Here is an 18,377-nt window from a genome sequence, read left to right as displayed (position 1 = left end):
TTGGAAAGTGTGTAACTTCACTGTGTTTGCTCTTTTTGTGTTGACGTGTTGTTTGATTGACCAAAGTTATATAGTTTTGGTTTGGAACAAAAACCAACATAAGGATGAGTTTTCATTTTGGGTGAACTGTCCTTTAAAGCAGTGGTTCTCAAACTTTTTCCGCGTGCGCCCCCCCTTGTGTACGGTGCATTCCTTCGCGGCCCCCCCAAAGAAAATTTATGTCAAAAAACTGTTCTAAAATTTAACATTTTAATTAAACAAAACATATTAAGTTATACAAAGTAGTGCTGTTGGTTAGTAGCCTTATTTTTTAGGTTTAATTACACAGAATTCATGATAAATGTATGTATTTTATAAAATGTCATAAAACTGCGGTCCCCCTGACACCATCTCACGGCCCCCCTGGGGGCCCCGGACCCCAGTTTGAGAACCACTGCTTTAAAGTACAAACTCCAAGTATGATCATAATTTATAGTGCACATTTGAGTCAGCAAAGTTTGCGGATAGAGAATTGATTCCCTTGGTTTTGTGGTTGTTCATTTTAGCCCACAGAACCTCTTAAATAAAAGCCCTTTAGCAGGCACTGCACACTTGTAATGGATCATGAAAGACATCATATTAATAAAAGGCTTGGTTAATCTGAAAGCATCTTAAATAGTTCAGCATGCTGCCAATGAGGAAGTATACCACATGCTATTGTTAGCACTCTGTATTGTTTTCCCTCCTGTGTGTGTTCACATGTGTGTTTTTTGTATACACAGCTGTGTTTTTGTGTGCATACTCATAAAGTTTTTTTTTCTCTATGAATCATACTGATAAGATCTTGACTATGTACTTAAATCATAGAAAATTTATTTTCAACATTTATCATTTAAGTCTTACTATTAATTAGTTTTTAAATGAGTATTTTCCAGTATAAAACTAACAATGTTTTTGTGTTTATTTGTATTAAATGGCAACTTATGATGGTTATGATGATGGCAAATATTGGTATAATATCTCATTGTAAAAATGTGAGTTGTTTAGCCCAAGGTTAGGAAAATATTAAGTATAAGTATAAAAATGATAACCTGTGCAAGGTTGTTGTTACTTAACCATTGGTTTAAATAGCCCAGCATTTGGGTTGAAACAACTCAGCATAGGTTCATTGATAAAGTGGTTGTGTTTGTCTTTTTTACCCAACCATGGGTTAAAACAATCCACAAACATTGTATATTTACACATTTTATCACTTTGTTTTTTATTTATCATTGACACAAATTAAGAATTGAATAGTGGTTTCTTCAGTGGATGTTTTTCTAAATACAGTAACATCTAGTCACCAGCAGTGATCCAGGCCCCCTGTCTGATTCAAACCGATCAGCCATCTGTCTGAGTATTACGGCTATACATAGTGGACCATTAAAACACAAGCACGGCTTAGCACCTGGCCGTTTTCCTTTAATGATCCAGTCATCAAAACGCACATGTCTACTTGCTTTTTGCTCACATCAACACAGAGATGAAGGGAATCAGTGAAAGTTAGGATGTCTTTACTGAACTGTTAAGTGCCTATTTGTGATGTTTTGTGGAATTGAACGCAGCAGTAGTTGCTGGCTCTGGATCTATTTTTAATGAGGAAATTACGGGTTCAGTTTAATGGTAATTACAACAGCGTTCGTGCTCTTCCATTGTATGGCAGTCTGCCTGTGATTTTTCTTCTTGTTAATTAAACTGTAGCTGATTTCTGAATAAAAAAACAGAAAAGGCGACCTTAGGATGATTTTACCGTAAACATTTGCGTCGCTTTTGCATATTCACTAACCACCTGCAATCAGTTTGCAAGGCAGTGCTGAATGCACAGACATTAGCACAGAAATTAAATTCGAAGAATGCAATATATTAGGGGATCAGATGCAAGACCCGCTAAGTGTGTCTGACATGTGTTTTTTGTAAATGAGGATTTTTTTAAGTGCTTATGTTTAGGTTCAGTAGTTTCACTGTATTTGCAGTTAAAAGGTTATTAGTCAGGAATTGAAATGACTTATTTTCACAAATCTGGACCACAAAACTGGTCTTAAGGGTCAGTTTTTGAAAATAAAAATAAATAAGCTTTCCATTGAGATCTGGAAAATCTGGAGTTTGCAAATAAAATCTAAATTATTTGAAATATGCATGTAAAGATCATAAGTCCGGCAACACATATCACAAACGAAAATGTTTGTTTTATTTCTCTCTACTGGCTTACCACTGAAATGACCTTGTGGACTGAAAAGGAGAAGTTGTAAGCTTTACATAAACCCAACATGAATGGGAAATCCCCATTAGCAAAGAGAAGTTTGTATGCGAGTTTCTGCCAATTTTAATCGTGATTTTGCTGGAACCAAAATAAAGTTTTGATATATTTACAGTAGCAAAATTTACTAAATATCTTCATGGAACATGATATTTACATAATAAACTAATGATTTTTGGCATAAAAGAAAAATCGATCATTTTAACCCATGCATTTTTTGCTTTTTCTACAAATATACCCGTGCGACTTATGTCACTTTTATGTCTTTCGTTGCAGAACCCTCTAAGTGCATGCAATCTTTTTTTGCCCAAAACTTTTACTATGGACAAGAAATAGTAAACATTTGCAAAATCACTAAAGATGCAACTAGAAACATTGCAAATGATGAAAGTAAGAATATAAAAATAAAGAAACTGAACCACACATTAGGGGGCGCTGTGATTCATGTGACTGCCACATGCAGCTTGTATTGAGGTCCAAGTACTCACAAGGGACCCAAGTTTAAATGTGAAACACGGTTATTTTGCACACCAGCATTCATCCAATTAATCTTAGAGGACTTTGCTGAAAAATCTATGTAGGGTTTACCGGATTTTGCCAACAAAGCGGTATTTCGGAATGGCCTGAGGCCATGATTAATCAGATTTGCCAAGAGAATTCGTTCAGTATCTCGTTTTTGACCGAGATGACATTTAGCGGCTTTTGCATCTGAGCTCTTGTATGTTTTTTATGACTTGAAAATAGTTAAATGCATTTGGTTAGGTATTTTTTTGTTGTGCTCTGTATGTGAGCATATTTAAACCCATGATTTTGTTTTTGACTTTTTTGATTGTGTGGCACTCACTGTAATGATCTTTTGACCTTTCACCATTATTTTCATTCTGTGCTGATTCATACTGTTGTTCCCATAGCTTTATATGACAAGTGTTGTGCTGTCAGTTTGTGTTTCTGGTAATTATTGCATGAATCATATCGTCATCACGTGTGTTGGCTTGATCCGCATTTGCCGTTTGATCATCTTGATTCCCTGCCTCTGATTGGTTCATCTGTATCTTTACACCTCTGATGATCCTGCAGCAGTCTCAGATGCTCACGTGGCCAACGCGCTGATTCAGCTTTAATGGCGTGTTTCTCTTTTGCAGGCTACTCACACAGGGATGCGCTCGTACATTTACAAACAAAGCTCTGTGATTGGCTCGCAGGCGGAGCACACTGGGATGAGGACGTATTACTTTAGTGCAGACACGCAGGAGGACATGAACACCTGGGTCAGGGCCATGAATCAGGCTGCTCTAATGAAGACAAATACAGTGAAGAGGTCAGTAAGATCATAACTATTCCAATACAATGCAAACATTTCAGAGAAAATATCTTTGAATTGAGTTGTTTTTCTTATTGCATCGTCCTCATCTTGGGGAAAAGAAATTGTGTCTGTCTACATATACACATTCAATTTCTTTTAGTTCAGGCAGCTGTCATTATTATTAGTCCAAAAGGGATAGCCAAGCCTCCAGTGATGATATTTTCTCCAAATGTAAAATGGGTGAGGGTCTGAACAGATCAATTTATTATTAGACTGTTTTATGTATAGACAATTTGGTTCACTGTATAGTTCAGACTACATGCTGTTGAATAATGTTAATCTAAATGACGTGACGGTGCGATAATGGCATCTAATAACCTGCAATCCATTTGCCACACAGAGAGGTGTTGGATCATCCAGACCGAGTGGGCGAGAAACTCAGGCAGCAGGCTGTTCCTCAAACCAATCACATCAACAGCTACGTGATCCCTGAACCTGAGGTCATCCAGACTGACAGGCCACCGGAGAGGAAGCCGGAGGGATTTGTGGGAGAGGTGGAGAGCCAGGTTGGTCCAATAGAGATGGAGCAGGTGAGGGGTAAATCTCCAGTCAGCAGGGTAGTGGAAGTGGAGATTTTACCCCCAACGTCCCAGGTTCCTTCTCGGGCACCATCCAGGGCCGTCTCAACCCCACCGGTCGTAATGAGAAACGGCACACCCTTCGAACAGAACGGCACGGCTGGGTATCAAAGAGGACCCACGCCACCTTCTCAAACTCCAGTCAAGGTACAGAGGAGGAGCGCTCTGGAAAAGGTGGAAAATTGGGTTCAGGTCCAGAAAGATGAGCGCCGGGGGTGAGTTTGTACAGAATCCTGGCAAAAATATAAAAATACACATCTACTGTATATACACATGCCAGAGATTCAGACAGATGTGAGATATTGCTGTGAGCCGATGTAGGACACATCCCCCTAGTGGTCTAATACCTAAATAACACAGAGAACATTCAAATAATTGAAGCATGAAAATAAAACTACTGTGCATTTTCAATTCATTCAAATTCCCTAATATGACATTTTTTTAAAATAAAATATTGGCAACATTTTATTTGAATTAATATATTATAAATTAATTGTTTATGATTTTTTTTTAAATAGTTAACTGGCTTGGTTGTGGTTTCATGCTGAACATAAAGAGATCATAAACATTTTCTAATAAGGATTCGTATCACTTGCATTCATAACAGGTTGGTCGTTACCGACGGCACAATCCCACGTCAAACGCCTTCAATTCATCCAAAGTATGGCACAATAGACAAGTACCAGTCTTTACCCAAGAACCCACTGCAAAGCCCTCCCGCCACCCAACGGCAGGTGCCCAGCGAATACAAGTATTCCCACGACCGGCTTAACCACTACCAGCAGACCCACGGGTACTCGCAGCGGCCCAGGGCGAATGAAAACATGGTGTGGCAGCTCTATGAGTGGCAACAGCGGCAGCAGTTTCGGCACGGCAGCCCCACCGCTCCCATATACACTCCGGCTCCAGACTACTCCACCGCCGTGTCCTCCAACAGGGTCAGTTCGGACATCTCTCGCTCCGTCTCTGTGCCTCCCACCATGGCAGATATCCCTCCTCCTGGCCCACCCGGGCCCAGGCTACTGTCTCCCCGCAGACCCCACACACCAGCGGAGCGCGTTACGGTCAAACCTCTGGAGGACAGGTCCACTGTGGAAGTGCCACCATCAAACCCGCCTCACAGATCACGATCTTATAAGGTCAGCAAGAGACAAAACAGCAAAACATGTTTTTTTCAGCACCTCACAGATTTGCACGTATACAACAGTGTAGGTGGACTGTCAGTGTCAAGTTGGATGGGACGTTTTACATAATGCTGCAAAAATGTTGTTTTGTAATACTGTGAAGGTTTGTGGAGCTGGTATATTTTTCACTTCTTAATCTAAAAGACAATTTAATGTAAGTGTGTAATAGTGCAACAGAGCATTTAACACACTGGAAAACGAAGTGCAATGAAGTTACCAGGTGTTTTATGTAATGAAACATGTTTAAATGCATTTAACTCTCTGTTTTTGATTCTGTAGTCAGCCACAATTGAAAGACGCACCGTGCCGCCATCTGGCTACATCATGCACACAGTCAGTGCGCCCAGCCTTCATGGAAAAACAGTAAGACACTTATTTTACACTGACTCATATGTTGATAATTAAAAATATTTTAAATCAGATGTTTTTTCTTTCATCATTTGTTTGTTTGTTAGTATGTAATCCTTTAGGGTAACACTTTACTTGAAGGGGTGTTCATATGATTGACATGGCACCTTCATAATCATGACATGACACGTCCCATGAACATGAAGGAGATTTTATGCACGTTTATGACAACTGTCGTTAAGTGTCATTCGTTCAATTATATCATTTTTAATGCAAAGATGACATTGTTTGAGATGTCTTTGTTATGACAACTTGACATTAACCAATACATCAAAAACCTTTAATGAGAACTTGACATTACCAAGACAATATAACTGACCACTTTTTACCAGTGATACAAATTGAATTTGTCATTAAAATGTCATTAAGTGTTAATACTCTGTCATATAGTTTTGTAACAGCACAATGTATATTTTTCTTGACCTCAACTACAGTGGTACAAATATAATTTGTCATTTAAATATCATTAAGTGTTAATACTCTGTCATATAGTTTTATAACAGTGTCATGAATATTCTACAGTTCATAATGTTTTTTTTTAAGTTTCCTCCATGTGTTTAAGAAATAAAATCAATTATCCAATATTAATAATAATCAATAACATTTATACAATTATATTTAATTTTATTTGTAGACCGATTCACCTAAAATTAAATCAAAACAGGACAATAATGGGTTTAAGCCATGCAGCGTTGGGTCAATATAGCTGGAAAAACAGTTAAATAGATTAAATGAATTAATTTAAATTGATCAAAAATGTAGTCAGTTTATTGTGCACATACATAAAGTTAAGTATAATCTTATATAGTCTGTTGCATTTTGTTAAAGGGGACAGAGAATGAAAAACCATTTTTACCTTGTCTTTGTTCAATAATGGTAGTCTACCCACATTCACAAACATACAAAAAGTTTTAGACATGCTTAACATCTCAGTCTCATAGAAATTCCTCTTTTAGAAATGTCAGCCAGAAAACGGCCCAATCTGAAAAACTGATGCTTATGACATCACAGGCATCTCACTGCCCCTCCACTTTCAAATAATTGGCTACATTTTTTGAGTGGCAACAAAGTCAGCCAATCAGTAATGAGATTGCAAGTTAAGCCAGTAGGGGGAGCCAAATAGGTGCAAAACCACTCGTTTAAAATCCCACACCCTAATAGAGCTATCTGAGAGAGGTTTTTAGGAAGCTTCTAAGGCATTACAGACCCAAACAAAAAAAATTTGTCTACATGTCACATCACAGAACAAGGATAAATACCCCGTTCAATCATTCTATATCACCTTTAAGGTATTGAAAAATATTTGACATTGTATTAACACTTAATGATATTTAAAGGACAAGTTCAAATTGTACCACTGTAGTTGAGGTCAAGAAAAATATTCATGATACTGTTATAAAACTATTTGACAGTATTAACACTTAATAACATTTAAAGGAACAGTATGTAAGAAATGTATATCAATTAATCATAAAATGGCCCTGATATGTCACTAGACATTAAGAAATAATTTTCATTTCAAATATTTATATCACTGACATCAGTGGCCTGGCAAGGATATTGTCATTTAAAAAGTGGAGTTGCAGCATTCAACTGATGTTTATGTTGTCATTTTGTGTATTGGCCACTAGTTGTGTGATTGCAGTACCAGTTTTAGCCACAAGGTTTGTGATTGCAATACCAGTTTTGGCCACAATCCTACAAACTTTTCCTTTAAATGACAGTTTAATGTAATGTTAACCCATAAAGCTAGGTAGTTTCTTAAGTTTGATCATAATTCTGCTATTTCATGTTTATGACAGATTTATAACAAGTTATGATGTATTGGTTAATGTCAATTGTCATAACAAAGACATCTCAAACAATGTCATCTTTGCATTAAAAAATTACATTATTGAACGAATGACACTTAATGACAGTTGTCATATATGTGCATAAAATCTCATTCATGTTCATGACACGTGTTATGTCATGATTATGAAGGTGTCATATCAGTCTTATAAACACCTCTTCAAGTTAAGTGTTACCTAATTTTGTTTATTTACCATACAAAAATGACTTAATACAGTGAGCAAAAGTTAAATGTCAGGGAAAATTTACTTAAAAATTATGTTTTATAAATTTTTTCTTCTGAAGTATATTTATATTTAATTAATATTTAGGTATTTTTAAAAGTAAAGGCTATGATTACTGTATGAGTATAAGTGGATATTTATGAGCGCCATAACAAGGATAACACACCATAAACCAATGACCTTCCACGGTATATTTATCTATTGGTTATATTGTTTGTTCACATCGACCAATCAGAATGTTTGTGGAGCCAATCATACTGCTCACACAGTAAATAATCCCATAACTGTTTCTCTATCCTGATCAAACCTGTGCTCCAGCCTGAGGAGCTCACCCTTCTCCTCATCCGGTTACGGAGACACCAGGCCATGATGGCAGGTGTGCGCAATGATGCGCTGACCCACCTCCAGCAGTTGTCTCGGGTGAAGGTCAGGACTCGTCCTGCCCAGCTAGCACCTGTAGTCTGGCTCTGCTGCCGCCAAGCTCTCTGTGGCTCCTGTGGCTTTGTTACATGATGCTTATCTGTATCATACTGTAGCATGGCATGTCATGCTAAGAGCTTTATCTGGCTGTCTTACCGTTGGCTTGTATTTCATCTAAATGGTCTGAGCCTTTTTGCATACTACATGTGTATGCACTATTGCTTAAAAGTTTGAAAGTGTGCATGCATGAAATAGATGTAAGTTTAAAGTCTGTGTAAATATATAACATAATTTTTACGGACAGAGTCAGTGAATGTACATTTTGAATGTACGCACACAAAAATAACTTGGCTTTTTTTGGTTGTACAGTATACTGTAAAAGTGTGTGTTCTTGTTGCTCAGTCAAGCATTGCGTTAAAAGCAAAGGGTTTGATTCTATACATTTTGTTACTTTTAAAATGTATAGAAAGCACTGTCGTTGTTCTGCCATATGTAAATGCAAGCTATAGTTTTGTCTTGATTGGACAGTCGTATAATTGTAATTATTCTCTTTCCTCTTACAGGCAGATGATACATACATGCATTTGAAGAAGGACCTTGAATATTTAGATCTGAAGGTGGGACCTCTCCTTTTCTTTTTCATTTCGCTATATGTACTCTTTCCACTTTCTTCTGTACCTCTAGTACTAACACAATAAATCAGCCCAGGAACCTCAGTCAGGTGATTAAAAAAATAAGCATGTGATAAAATAGTTTTTAATTTGGGCAGCTGTGTAGTCTGAAATGATATCAATATTTTTAATGATAATAATCCAGAGTCAGAGATTGTCGGAAGGCGGTCTTCCTGAAATTTTCTATCTCCGTTTGCCACAGATGAAAAGTTTAGAGCCTTTGATCCTCATGGTTCACGGTGTGTTACAAACCTGCTCTTCGGGCGGGTTGAGATCGCTCTGGAACGTAAGCACTATCGGCATCCAGAGTCTGCATTTCCATTGCTTAACATGGTGCACATGCAGTAGCTTTATGTTGGCACAAGCCTGGCACCTGCACGTTTATCCTCCCTGTCTTTTGTGAGTGATATGTTGTGCTATGGGTAGGTGGGGTCGGTTAATAATTGCCAGTTTAGGATTGGACAGACAGACTAAAAATAGGCCTCATTTAGGCAGATGCTTATATAGTATCTTGTAATCTATCCTATACACATATTTTTCTTTATGTCATCAGTGCTTTGAGTGTGTACTTTATATGTGTGCGAATGAATGTATATGTTCTCGAGAGAGGCTGGGTTATTTTCAACATGGCATTGGGTCAAAAAAGGGACAATCCCAGCCCATTGGGTTGTTATATAGGTTAATTTAACCCAACTCTGGGTTTAAAATGAACCTATCATTTTAAGAGTGCATGATGCTCATGTTGTAGTAGTCGAATTTACTTTTAAATGATCCGCTTAGGAGTCCATTTCCAGTGTTGGTAAACCTATCATGTAGCCTGCCAAGATACAAACTGCTTATTTTGTAAAGTAGTTTAACTACAGTCAAGCATTGAAACTTATAGTTATATAAGTGGAATGTATTATCAGATTATATGAGCTTGGGCTTCTTTTATGAGTTTACCATGCAGCATTTTCTGTAAAAGCTTTATTTTAGACATTGCATTCATGTTTTGTTGGCATGAAGATTGTGAGAATCCATCTTACCATAAAGCTTCAGCTCCTATATAAAGAATATCGTCTCAAAAGCTTCTCGCTGTGACTTTCAGTTTTCATTATACAGTGTTGGTCTTGCTTCAGTCGTATTGAATGGATGTGTTTGTGTCTGTAAAGCACTGACTCACGGGGTCTTTCTTTGAATCGGCCCACAGGTGAGCGGAAGTGAAACTCTGAAAGGGCGACCGACCAAACCTGTAAAGGTGGCTGAAAGTGACGTGGACGTAAGTATGAAGGAGAAAATCCTTATAATACACATAATATACTACAAGTTTTATTTAGGCAAACCTAAATGGGATGAAACAAAGCTTTGTGTCCCACTGCAGGTGACACTGAGTCGACTGTGTGAACAGGACAAAGTTTTGCAAGAGCTTGAGATCAGACTCAGTGGACTGAAGGAAGATAAGGTGAGGTAGAGGTTACTGTATAGACGTATATGGTGTTTGCTTTAGGTTTGTTGCAGTGTATAATAATCACTGTTTTTATTTTGTCCTGCCAGGATAAGCTGGAGTCTGTTCTGGATATGTCTCACCAGCAGATGGAGAAGTACCAGGACCAACCGGCTCACGCTGAGAAGATCGCCTACCAACAGCGCCTTCTTCAGGAGGACCTGGTCCACATACGAGCAGACATGTCCAGAGTGGCCACAGTGAGTCTTGTGTAGTTGTGTGGTGTACTTTAATGGAGGTTTAGAAGTCCCTCCAAAAAAACGCAATTATGCGATCTCATGATTCAATTCATAATCAGCCAAAGTCTAGATATTTATGCGAGGGCCACATTTTTTAAATACGCTGTACTTTCGCCACATAAATTGCAGATTTCTGTATGCATGATTTCGTAATATATATATTTCATATATATTTTAGCAGAAAGTTGATAAATGTTGCATTTAATTCACAGATGCGCAGCCATGTCTCTTTTTGCCATGGGAAGCTTATGAAGTGACGTGATTATGTGATGTAAACTCATTGAAAAGCTGCATACAGTTTTTGCAAGTTCTCGCAATTTCATTGCATAAAATTACATAAATATCCCATATATTCTATCGCATTTTATAAGAAAACGTGCACGGAAGGGAGGGGGAGGAGTTAACTACGCTCAGTTTGTTTGAAAACACATTTCAAAAATCAACACACCGATTCGCTTAGAACGCCATTAAAGTGCTTAAGTGTCTGCATTAGAAATTTCATAGTGTATATTAATATTAAAATACTTTTTGCTATTTCAGCTGACACAAATATGGGTGATTCTCGCAAAATTAGACTTGAGGTGTCATGAAACATTTTAATAAAAAAAGTAAATGCAAAGTTAGATTATCAAAATAAGAAGCATACAGTTACAAACATCTCTTTATGTACTATTTTGCACTTGATTTCAAATGACATCATACAAACCAATTTTGTTTTTTTTTTTCACATTTAAGGGGAACATTTTCATTACCGCAATGTGTCCATGACTGGATTTGGGTTCTTTGACATGGAAATATTTATAATGAAAAAATAAAAAAAATAAAAAGCTTATGCATGTTATACTATAAACATTTACAGTAAAGAAACATGTGGTATTTGGTGATCATTGGTAAATGTAGAGACAATGATAAGGAATATAAATGTGTCCAAGACCAATTTTCTCATCCTCCGCAACAATTTTCAATCATTGTTTAAACCCTCAAGGAACTAACATTTAAAAAAAATTGTTGGAAGGGACTTAATTGAGACACTCAAGATGGCTACCAAGTAAGCAGTTCTTATTTTTTCTCTCCAGATAAAAGTTGAAATTTTGTTTGATATAGTACCTAGACAACTTTTTAGTTCTCATTACCGAAACATGAGTTTGTAAATGCGTATATTTAATGTAATATCATGTTGCGGTAATGAAAATTTTTTATAATAATAATCTAAAAAATGTAAATAATTCTATAGGAAATATTTTTTAAATCCTCTAAAAATAATGGTTATAGTAAGTTCAAAGCTTAATCTTATATGTGCAAAAAAATGGCTTCAAGGGCTTTTTAAAAAATCTGATGCTGGACACCTTCTAAATCTGGATTTCGTGAGAATCACCCATATAAGTTTATTCCTTACAAAGTTACAAACACGTGGCTTTATCAAAATCAGCTTATTTTGTTTAACAACATTCAGCCAATAGAATGAGTAAGGGGTGGTTCTATCTGTTTGCTGACCATTGGGCAGTTGTAGGACAATTTGGGGGAAAATGTGGTGCAGAATTGATCAATTAGGTAACATTTATTGACAGAGGGTGTTTTACTGGTGTAAAAAGCTTTAATTTGTGTGTTGCAGGAGATGGAGAGAGCATGGGAGGAGTACTGCAGACTGGAGCAGTCCGTGGAACAACTGAGGAACGTTTTGCAGTCTCAGATGAATGTTTGTCCTTCACCTCAGGTTCGCTTTAATTATTTTATTCTTCATACCTTCACAAACCTTCCAACCCCCTTGCTTTTCTTTCAGTTCCCCCAACATCTGTTTGCTTAGCTGTGGTGTATACAATAAGAGAGCTACATAGAAGTATTGCGTGCTTACTGTAGAACAGTGGTTCCCAACCTTTTTCTATTTACAATATGACAAACTGAGCCCCCCCAAACCCTCTACATCCATCTTTCCTTTTGATTTTGACGTTGGGTTGACAAGCATGTGGAGATGGAGCGAGCAAAATTAAAATAATTATTTTACATAAGAGAATATTTAATGACTTTATTTTGGCATGGCACTGTAAGCATTATAAACTATTAGTGGAACATTTCATGCATCTTTAATTGAGCTTAAAGCTTATCGGATCCCGCCCCACTCCTGTGAACTCTGGCACCCCCTAAGGGGGTCCCAGGCCCCAGGTTGGGAACCACTGTTGTAGAATATAGATATACATTTGCTATAAACTTTTGCTAACATGAGATATGAGACTTTTGGACTGACTGACTTTGTTTGTTTGCGTGCTCAGGAGAAGAATCAGTTGAGGAGAGAGCTCTGGAGGATAGAGGATGTCATGACTGGACTCAGTTCCACCAAAGAAACCTTCAAAATCACTATAGACTCAGTGAAAAACCCAGGTAATGAGCTATATTATAGGTATATAATTGTTTAATTTTGTAATTTTGGTTCCATCACATTTACATCCATGATAGATACAATAAACACACTAGGGGAATTTAAAATACTCTTATATTGTGTGTGTCCAGAGAGAAAACTTGTGCCTTCAGTAACAGATTCAACAGTGCCTTTTCGGTGCATTACCCCAGCAGCGGCTGAGGTACGGTCACCCCAAAGAAGTCTTGCCTCCAGTCCATTATCACTGCCTCCAGACAATGAAGCTACCCTGCAGCATCCTGTGCCAAAATGGGTAAATGGCTTGTTATCAATTTAAAAATAATAATAATTAAATGAGATTTAACTAATTAGCTAAAGTGCATAATATTGGATTTCAGGAAGATGACTATGCCCCACCCAGACCACCTTTGCCCCTCCTCTATGATGAGGACACACCCCCTGTTGTCCCTCCCCTTCCTAAAGAAACATCAGTCATCAGACACACTTCTGTACGTGGTCTCAAGCGTCAGTCTGATGAGAGGAAACGTGACAGAGAAAGCAACTACTCGAATGGAGATTGCAGGGTAATTTTACCTCTCACAGCTCAAGTCTGGTTTTACTGCGGTCAAGCTTATTTGTATGTATAGAAAAGATTGACATGCAGTTCTTCCAAAATAATAGTGCATGTATAATGGATGTAGTTTCAAAGGAGTTTGCATAACATTTAAGCTGCAGTATAGCATTACAGGCCAGACGATTTATTTCACCATCAAAATGTTGCTCTGATTGGTTTTCTGGTTATGGATGTTTGGTGTTTTTTGTTGTTTCATTGCAATTATTTGTCTGAAACTCAGATAATTTAGCTAAAATGTTTACCCTTAAGATGGAGCTGAGATCCTACCTAAGTGAACCAGAGCTGCCTGGGAGTGTTCATGGATCAGATCAGGTGGACCCAGGCTACTTGACTCTCCAAAGAAGAGGTAACACCCATAATTTTAACCAATGAAAGTGACATTCTTTCACAGCATTATTGCTACACATTTTTATCTTTAGGCTATCTCAAAGTAGGGATGGGCTGTTAAATGATTAATCGCTATTAATCACGATTAATCGCATACAAAATAAAAGTTTATGTTTGCATAATATATGTGTGTGTCCTGTGTGTAATTATGCATATACAAATACACACATATTCATGTATGTATAAAATAATATTTACATCGGTATATATATTAATTTATATTTCTATATATTTTATATTATATATAAATAAATAAAAAATAGTGCTGTCAAACGATTAATTGCGATTAATCGTATACAAAATAAAAGTTTGTGTTTGAATAATATATGTCTGTGTCCTGTGTGTAATTATTATGTATATATAAAATCACACACATGCATGTATACATTTAAGAAAAAATTTTTATATATCCATTTTTAATTTATATATAATATAACATATATATAAATATAAATAAATAAATATATATATAAAACTTTCATTTTGTATGCGATTATCGCGATTAATCGTTTGACAGCCCTAAAAAAATTGATATATTAAAAAATTCTTACATTTATACATGCATGTGTGTGATTTTATATATACATACACACAGGACACAGACATATATTATGCAAACACAGACTTGTATTTTTTTATTGTATACGATTAATCGACAATTTTTGTGCAGATACAATATTCGATTACTTTTCATGACATCTAGCCCTACCGATAAATACCGATCATTTTGCTTTTTACTTAATAAATATTATTATTATTATTATTATTACCCATTATAGGCCTATATGTCGGAGTATCCCTATCTCAGAGTCACAACCTTTTAAGTCTAAGATGCCATTTTGTAATCTGTGTAACGTACAAAATGTAATCTTAAAGTTTTTGTGATCACTTAGGTTTGTCAGGCTCCTCCTCCAGGATAAATCAGTATAGTGGCATGACCTCTTCAGTAAGGAGAGGAGATTCAGCATTACACACAATGGTGAGCACAATGTTCACAATAATACTGACACAATCCTAGAGGAGTCAGGACACCAGAAGAAAGTTGATAATTGTTTCTCCTATCAGAAGCTCCATTCACTTCCATAGTATTTTTTCCTACTATGGAAGTCAATGGGGCTTCTGATCGATTTGGTTACAAACATTCCTCGAAATATCTTCCTTTCTGTTAATCAGAATAAAGAAATATATAAAGGTTTATAACAACATGAGGTTGATTAAATGACAAAATGTTCATCTTTAGGTGAACTATACCTTTAACCATACACTATGTATTCATCAATCCTAAAAAGCATTATTCCCCTCTTTTTCTTTGTCATCTAGGAAAGACCAAAGAGTGCCTTGGAGCGTCTGTGTTCAGGAGAATCTCAGCCTGATCACCTGCCACAGATAAGAGCGAGGATGAGTGTGGAGGAACAGCTAGAGAGGATGAAGAGGCACCAGAGAGCTTTGGTGCGCGACCGCAAACGTAACTTGAGTCAGGGGGAGCGACAGTCCGTTGGATCCCGCACCTCCGGTCGCCCCGTCAACTCTGACCCAGGATCAGTACGTTACTCCCTAACCAATAAACACAGGGACCCTCGCTATGCCCCTCCGCCGTAAGGCCACGAGACACAGAACGCTAACATGCTAACACACCCTTTACCCTATGAATAAAGCACAGCTTTACAGTAAGCGGCCACGGGTGGGCAGGGCCAGCGATTGGCCAGTATGTCTGCCCCGTCTGCTCTGAAGCCGTGAATAAACACGTGGTGTGATTACAGTCTCCTGCGGTGGACTCGTGGCTTCATCTGCAGATTTGTGAATACATTGAAGTTCGTAGAGAAAAGGATAATACTTTCCCTGACTGCCTTTCTGATCTCGAAAAACATTGGATACGAAAAACATTGTTTTTACGTTCTCTCAAATGTTCATTTACTAAATTATTTATTTAATAATCTGAATATATTTTCTAATCCTTTGTAAAGCTATATTTTGTATGAACATTATATGGTGGGAAGAAATAACCCTGTTGCCTCTATATTAACAATATATTAATAATTGTTGGTAATTAAAGGTGCTGTAAGTGAGACTTAGCCACTGAATTTCCAAAAACCTCTCTCTCTCAAAAGACATGCACACACTCCACAGATAAACGATATCTGTCTCTGCTATCCATACACTGTATATGGCATGCACTGTAAACATGCAAAATGATTGACAGGCAAAGGTCATAAGTCATTTTTTTTGCTGTTTACAGAGTCTATTGCTGTCACAGACAGCTGTGATATTTCACTTATATCTGTAAGGTAATAGGAAGATTTTCTACGTGGCGTTTAATAAATAAAATAGCTTACAGCACCTTTAACTGGGTATGAAGGTATTTTTGTGTGCAATTATTATGAATTATCATGTCCTATAGTCAAATCAAATCAAAGTGCCTCTTCATTCTAACCCGTGTATCTATATCAGACCATCTGCTTCACCTGAAATACTCTGAGACTGAAATCAATTACTATTCAAATTAGGGATGGGCATTCGATAAAATTTTTTTAGTCGATTGTCGGGAGAATTAACGATCGACTATCGATTAATCATTAATATTTTTATAATAAAAAATAATTATTTAACTTTCATAATTCAAAAATGTATAATACAAAAGTACAGCGTGTTTTCCTCCATGAGGCCTTTATTACAAGATCAACTTGTGGCAAACAGTTAAACTACATTTAGTAAGACAAACGGAACATATATGCGCTTGAATATGCGGTGCTCTAAAGCAGCGGAACCTGCAGCTGAGAGGCGCATTCTTAAACGGAGACTTTATTTGTTCCAAAAAATCATGACCTCTTCACGATTATTTTTTTGAAATCAAAATTGAAGATCACAGATAACAGAGTATGGTGTCAAATATTGCACCCTGGTGGTAAAATGTTGAATTGCTGCTACACAGTGAAATTAATTTAATTAATTCAAGACACACGCTACGCTAGGCAACGCAACCTGGATTAGATAAAAAAAGTATTCGATTAATCAATAACAAATGAACGTCATCGACTAAATTCTTAACGATCAATTATCGATCGTCAATTAATCATGCCCATCCCTAATTCAAATCTATAACTATTATATAAAGTGTGGTAAAGCATTTTTGACCGACCGTGAAAACTTGCTCTCATTATACAATCTTATGTAACTGCAATTGCACTTATTCAAAACAGCTTTTGTAGTTATTTCTATTCATGTTTTGATTTGCTAATGGTTGGAATAACATTCAAGGATCACTTACTAGCAATTATTATTGCTGCTTAATCAGTTGGTCAGAATAAATATGAACACTAAAGGATTTGGTCCAAGCAACAATGCATTACCATAACTTCAGGGTGAACACTGTAAAAAGATTTGTTGGTTCAACTTAAAAAGTAAGTTGCCCCATTCAGTGATGCGTGGGTCAATGTATAAACAACCCACACCCGACCGACATTTTTTCAACTAACCCACCCGCAACTCGGACCACAAACAAAATAAAAAATATTGTACCTGACCCTACTTCCTGTCCTGCATCTTTTTAAAGTAGTAATTGTTTAAAATGGTTGATTGCCATCTTTATACAAACACCCGACCGACTGCGACCCGAATATCATTCAAAATATTTTTGGATGACTCATAACTGCGAGTAACCCGCTCATTTTGGATCAACCCGCGCATCACTGACCCCATTGCCTTTTTGAGTTATTACAACCTGATACAATAAAAAATATTAGTTAACTCCAAAAAGTTGTTGTAAACTAATATTTTTAAGTTGAATTAACTCAAAATTTTAAGGCAAACAACATACTTTTTAAGTTTAAATAACTTTTTGCAGTGAGCTGATATTTTAGCTTTCATCGACCATAAATCACCTTTTAAAGTCTTTTAAAATGATTTATGATGCCCACTAACTCTAATCATTCATTCACTTGCTAGATTTCATGTCTATTTATTTATAATATCAATGTTGGGAGTCCGATTAATTTTTCCAGGAACATAATCGTTCCCAATCAAGCACTTAATTCAAGTGAAAACAAATGCAATAGTTCAAAGATGATAGTAATAGGACAGCTTTATGTGAGGGACAGAGTCACGCCATTATTTGATTCACGGGACAACTATGTACCATGTTTGTCACCTCATTAACTCCTCATTCATCACTTTATAAATCATGATCAAGTTTTATTGTTTGTCTAATAGCTGCTAATGATGAGTGGTGTGCAATGTTTCGTACTAGAGTTATCAGTTACTAACTCCACCACATCAAGCCAACGCATGAGCTCTTCATCATCACTGTTAAC

At 36.8% G+C, this 18,377-nt stretch overlaps 1 protein-coding gene across 11 annotated transcripts in view; it reads left to right on the top strand.

The window, feature by feature from the left end:
- Positions 1–18,377, top strand: part of plekha7a (pleckstrin homology domain containing, family A member 7a) — a 74,165-nt gene that overhangs the window by 53,391 nt on the left and 2,397 nt on the right. For 6 of the 11 annotated variants that reach the window (XM_065283083.2, XM_065283091.2, XM_073815736.1 and 3 more), the window contains 17 exons: positions 3,418–3,593; positions 3,979–4,431; positions 4,824–5,355; positions 5,680–5,763; positions 8,202–8,309; positions 8,867–8,920; positions 9,177–9,260; positions 10,164–10,232; positions 10,335–10,415; positions 10,508–10,657; positions 12,309–12,410; positions 12,964–13,072; positions 13,202–13,362; positions 13,448–13,633; positions 13,933–14,029; positions 14,964–15,049; positions 15,391–15,612. In XM_065283083.2, coding sequence (XP_065139155.1) covers positions 3,418–3,593; positions 3,979–4,431; positions 4,824–5,355; positions 5,680–5,763; positions 8,202–8,309; positions 8,867–8,920; positions 9,177–9,260; positions 10,164–10,232; positions 10,335–10,415; positions 10,508–10,657; positions 12,309–12,410; positions 12,964–13,072; positions 13,202–13,362; positions 13,448–13,633; positions 13,933–14,029; positions 14,964–15,049; positions 15,391–15,612 — 2,754 coding nt within the window. The remainder of the gene's footprint in view (positions 1–3,417; positions 3,594–3,978; positions 4,432–4,823; positions 5,356–5,679; positions 5,764–8,201; positions 8,310–8,866; positions 8,921–9,176; positions 9,261–10,163; positions 10,233–10,334; positions 10,416–10,507; positions 10,658–12,308; positions 12,411–12,963; positions 13,073–13,201; positions 13,363–13,447; positions 13,634–13,932; positions 14,030–14,963; positions 15,050–15,390; positions 15,613–18,377) is intronic. The other 5 variants (XM_065283084.2, XM_065283087.2, XM_065283086.2 and 2 more) reach the window with 5 other exon arrangements.

Source organism: Paramisgurnus dabryanus, chromosome 9 (genome assembly GCF_030506205.2).
Source record: "Paramisgurnus dabryanus chromosome 9, PD_genome_1.1, whole genome shotgun sequence".
Taxonomy (NCBI): Eukaryota; Metazoa; Chordata; class Actinopteri; order Cypriniformes; family Cobitidae; genus Paramisgurnus; species Paramisgurnus dabryanus.
This window is presented reverse-complemented; position numbering and strand designations above follow the sequence as displayed.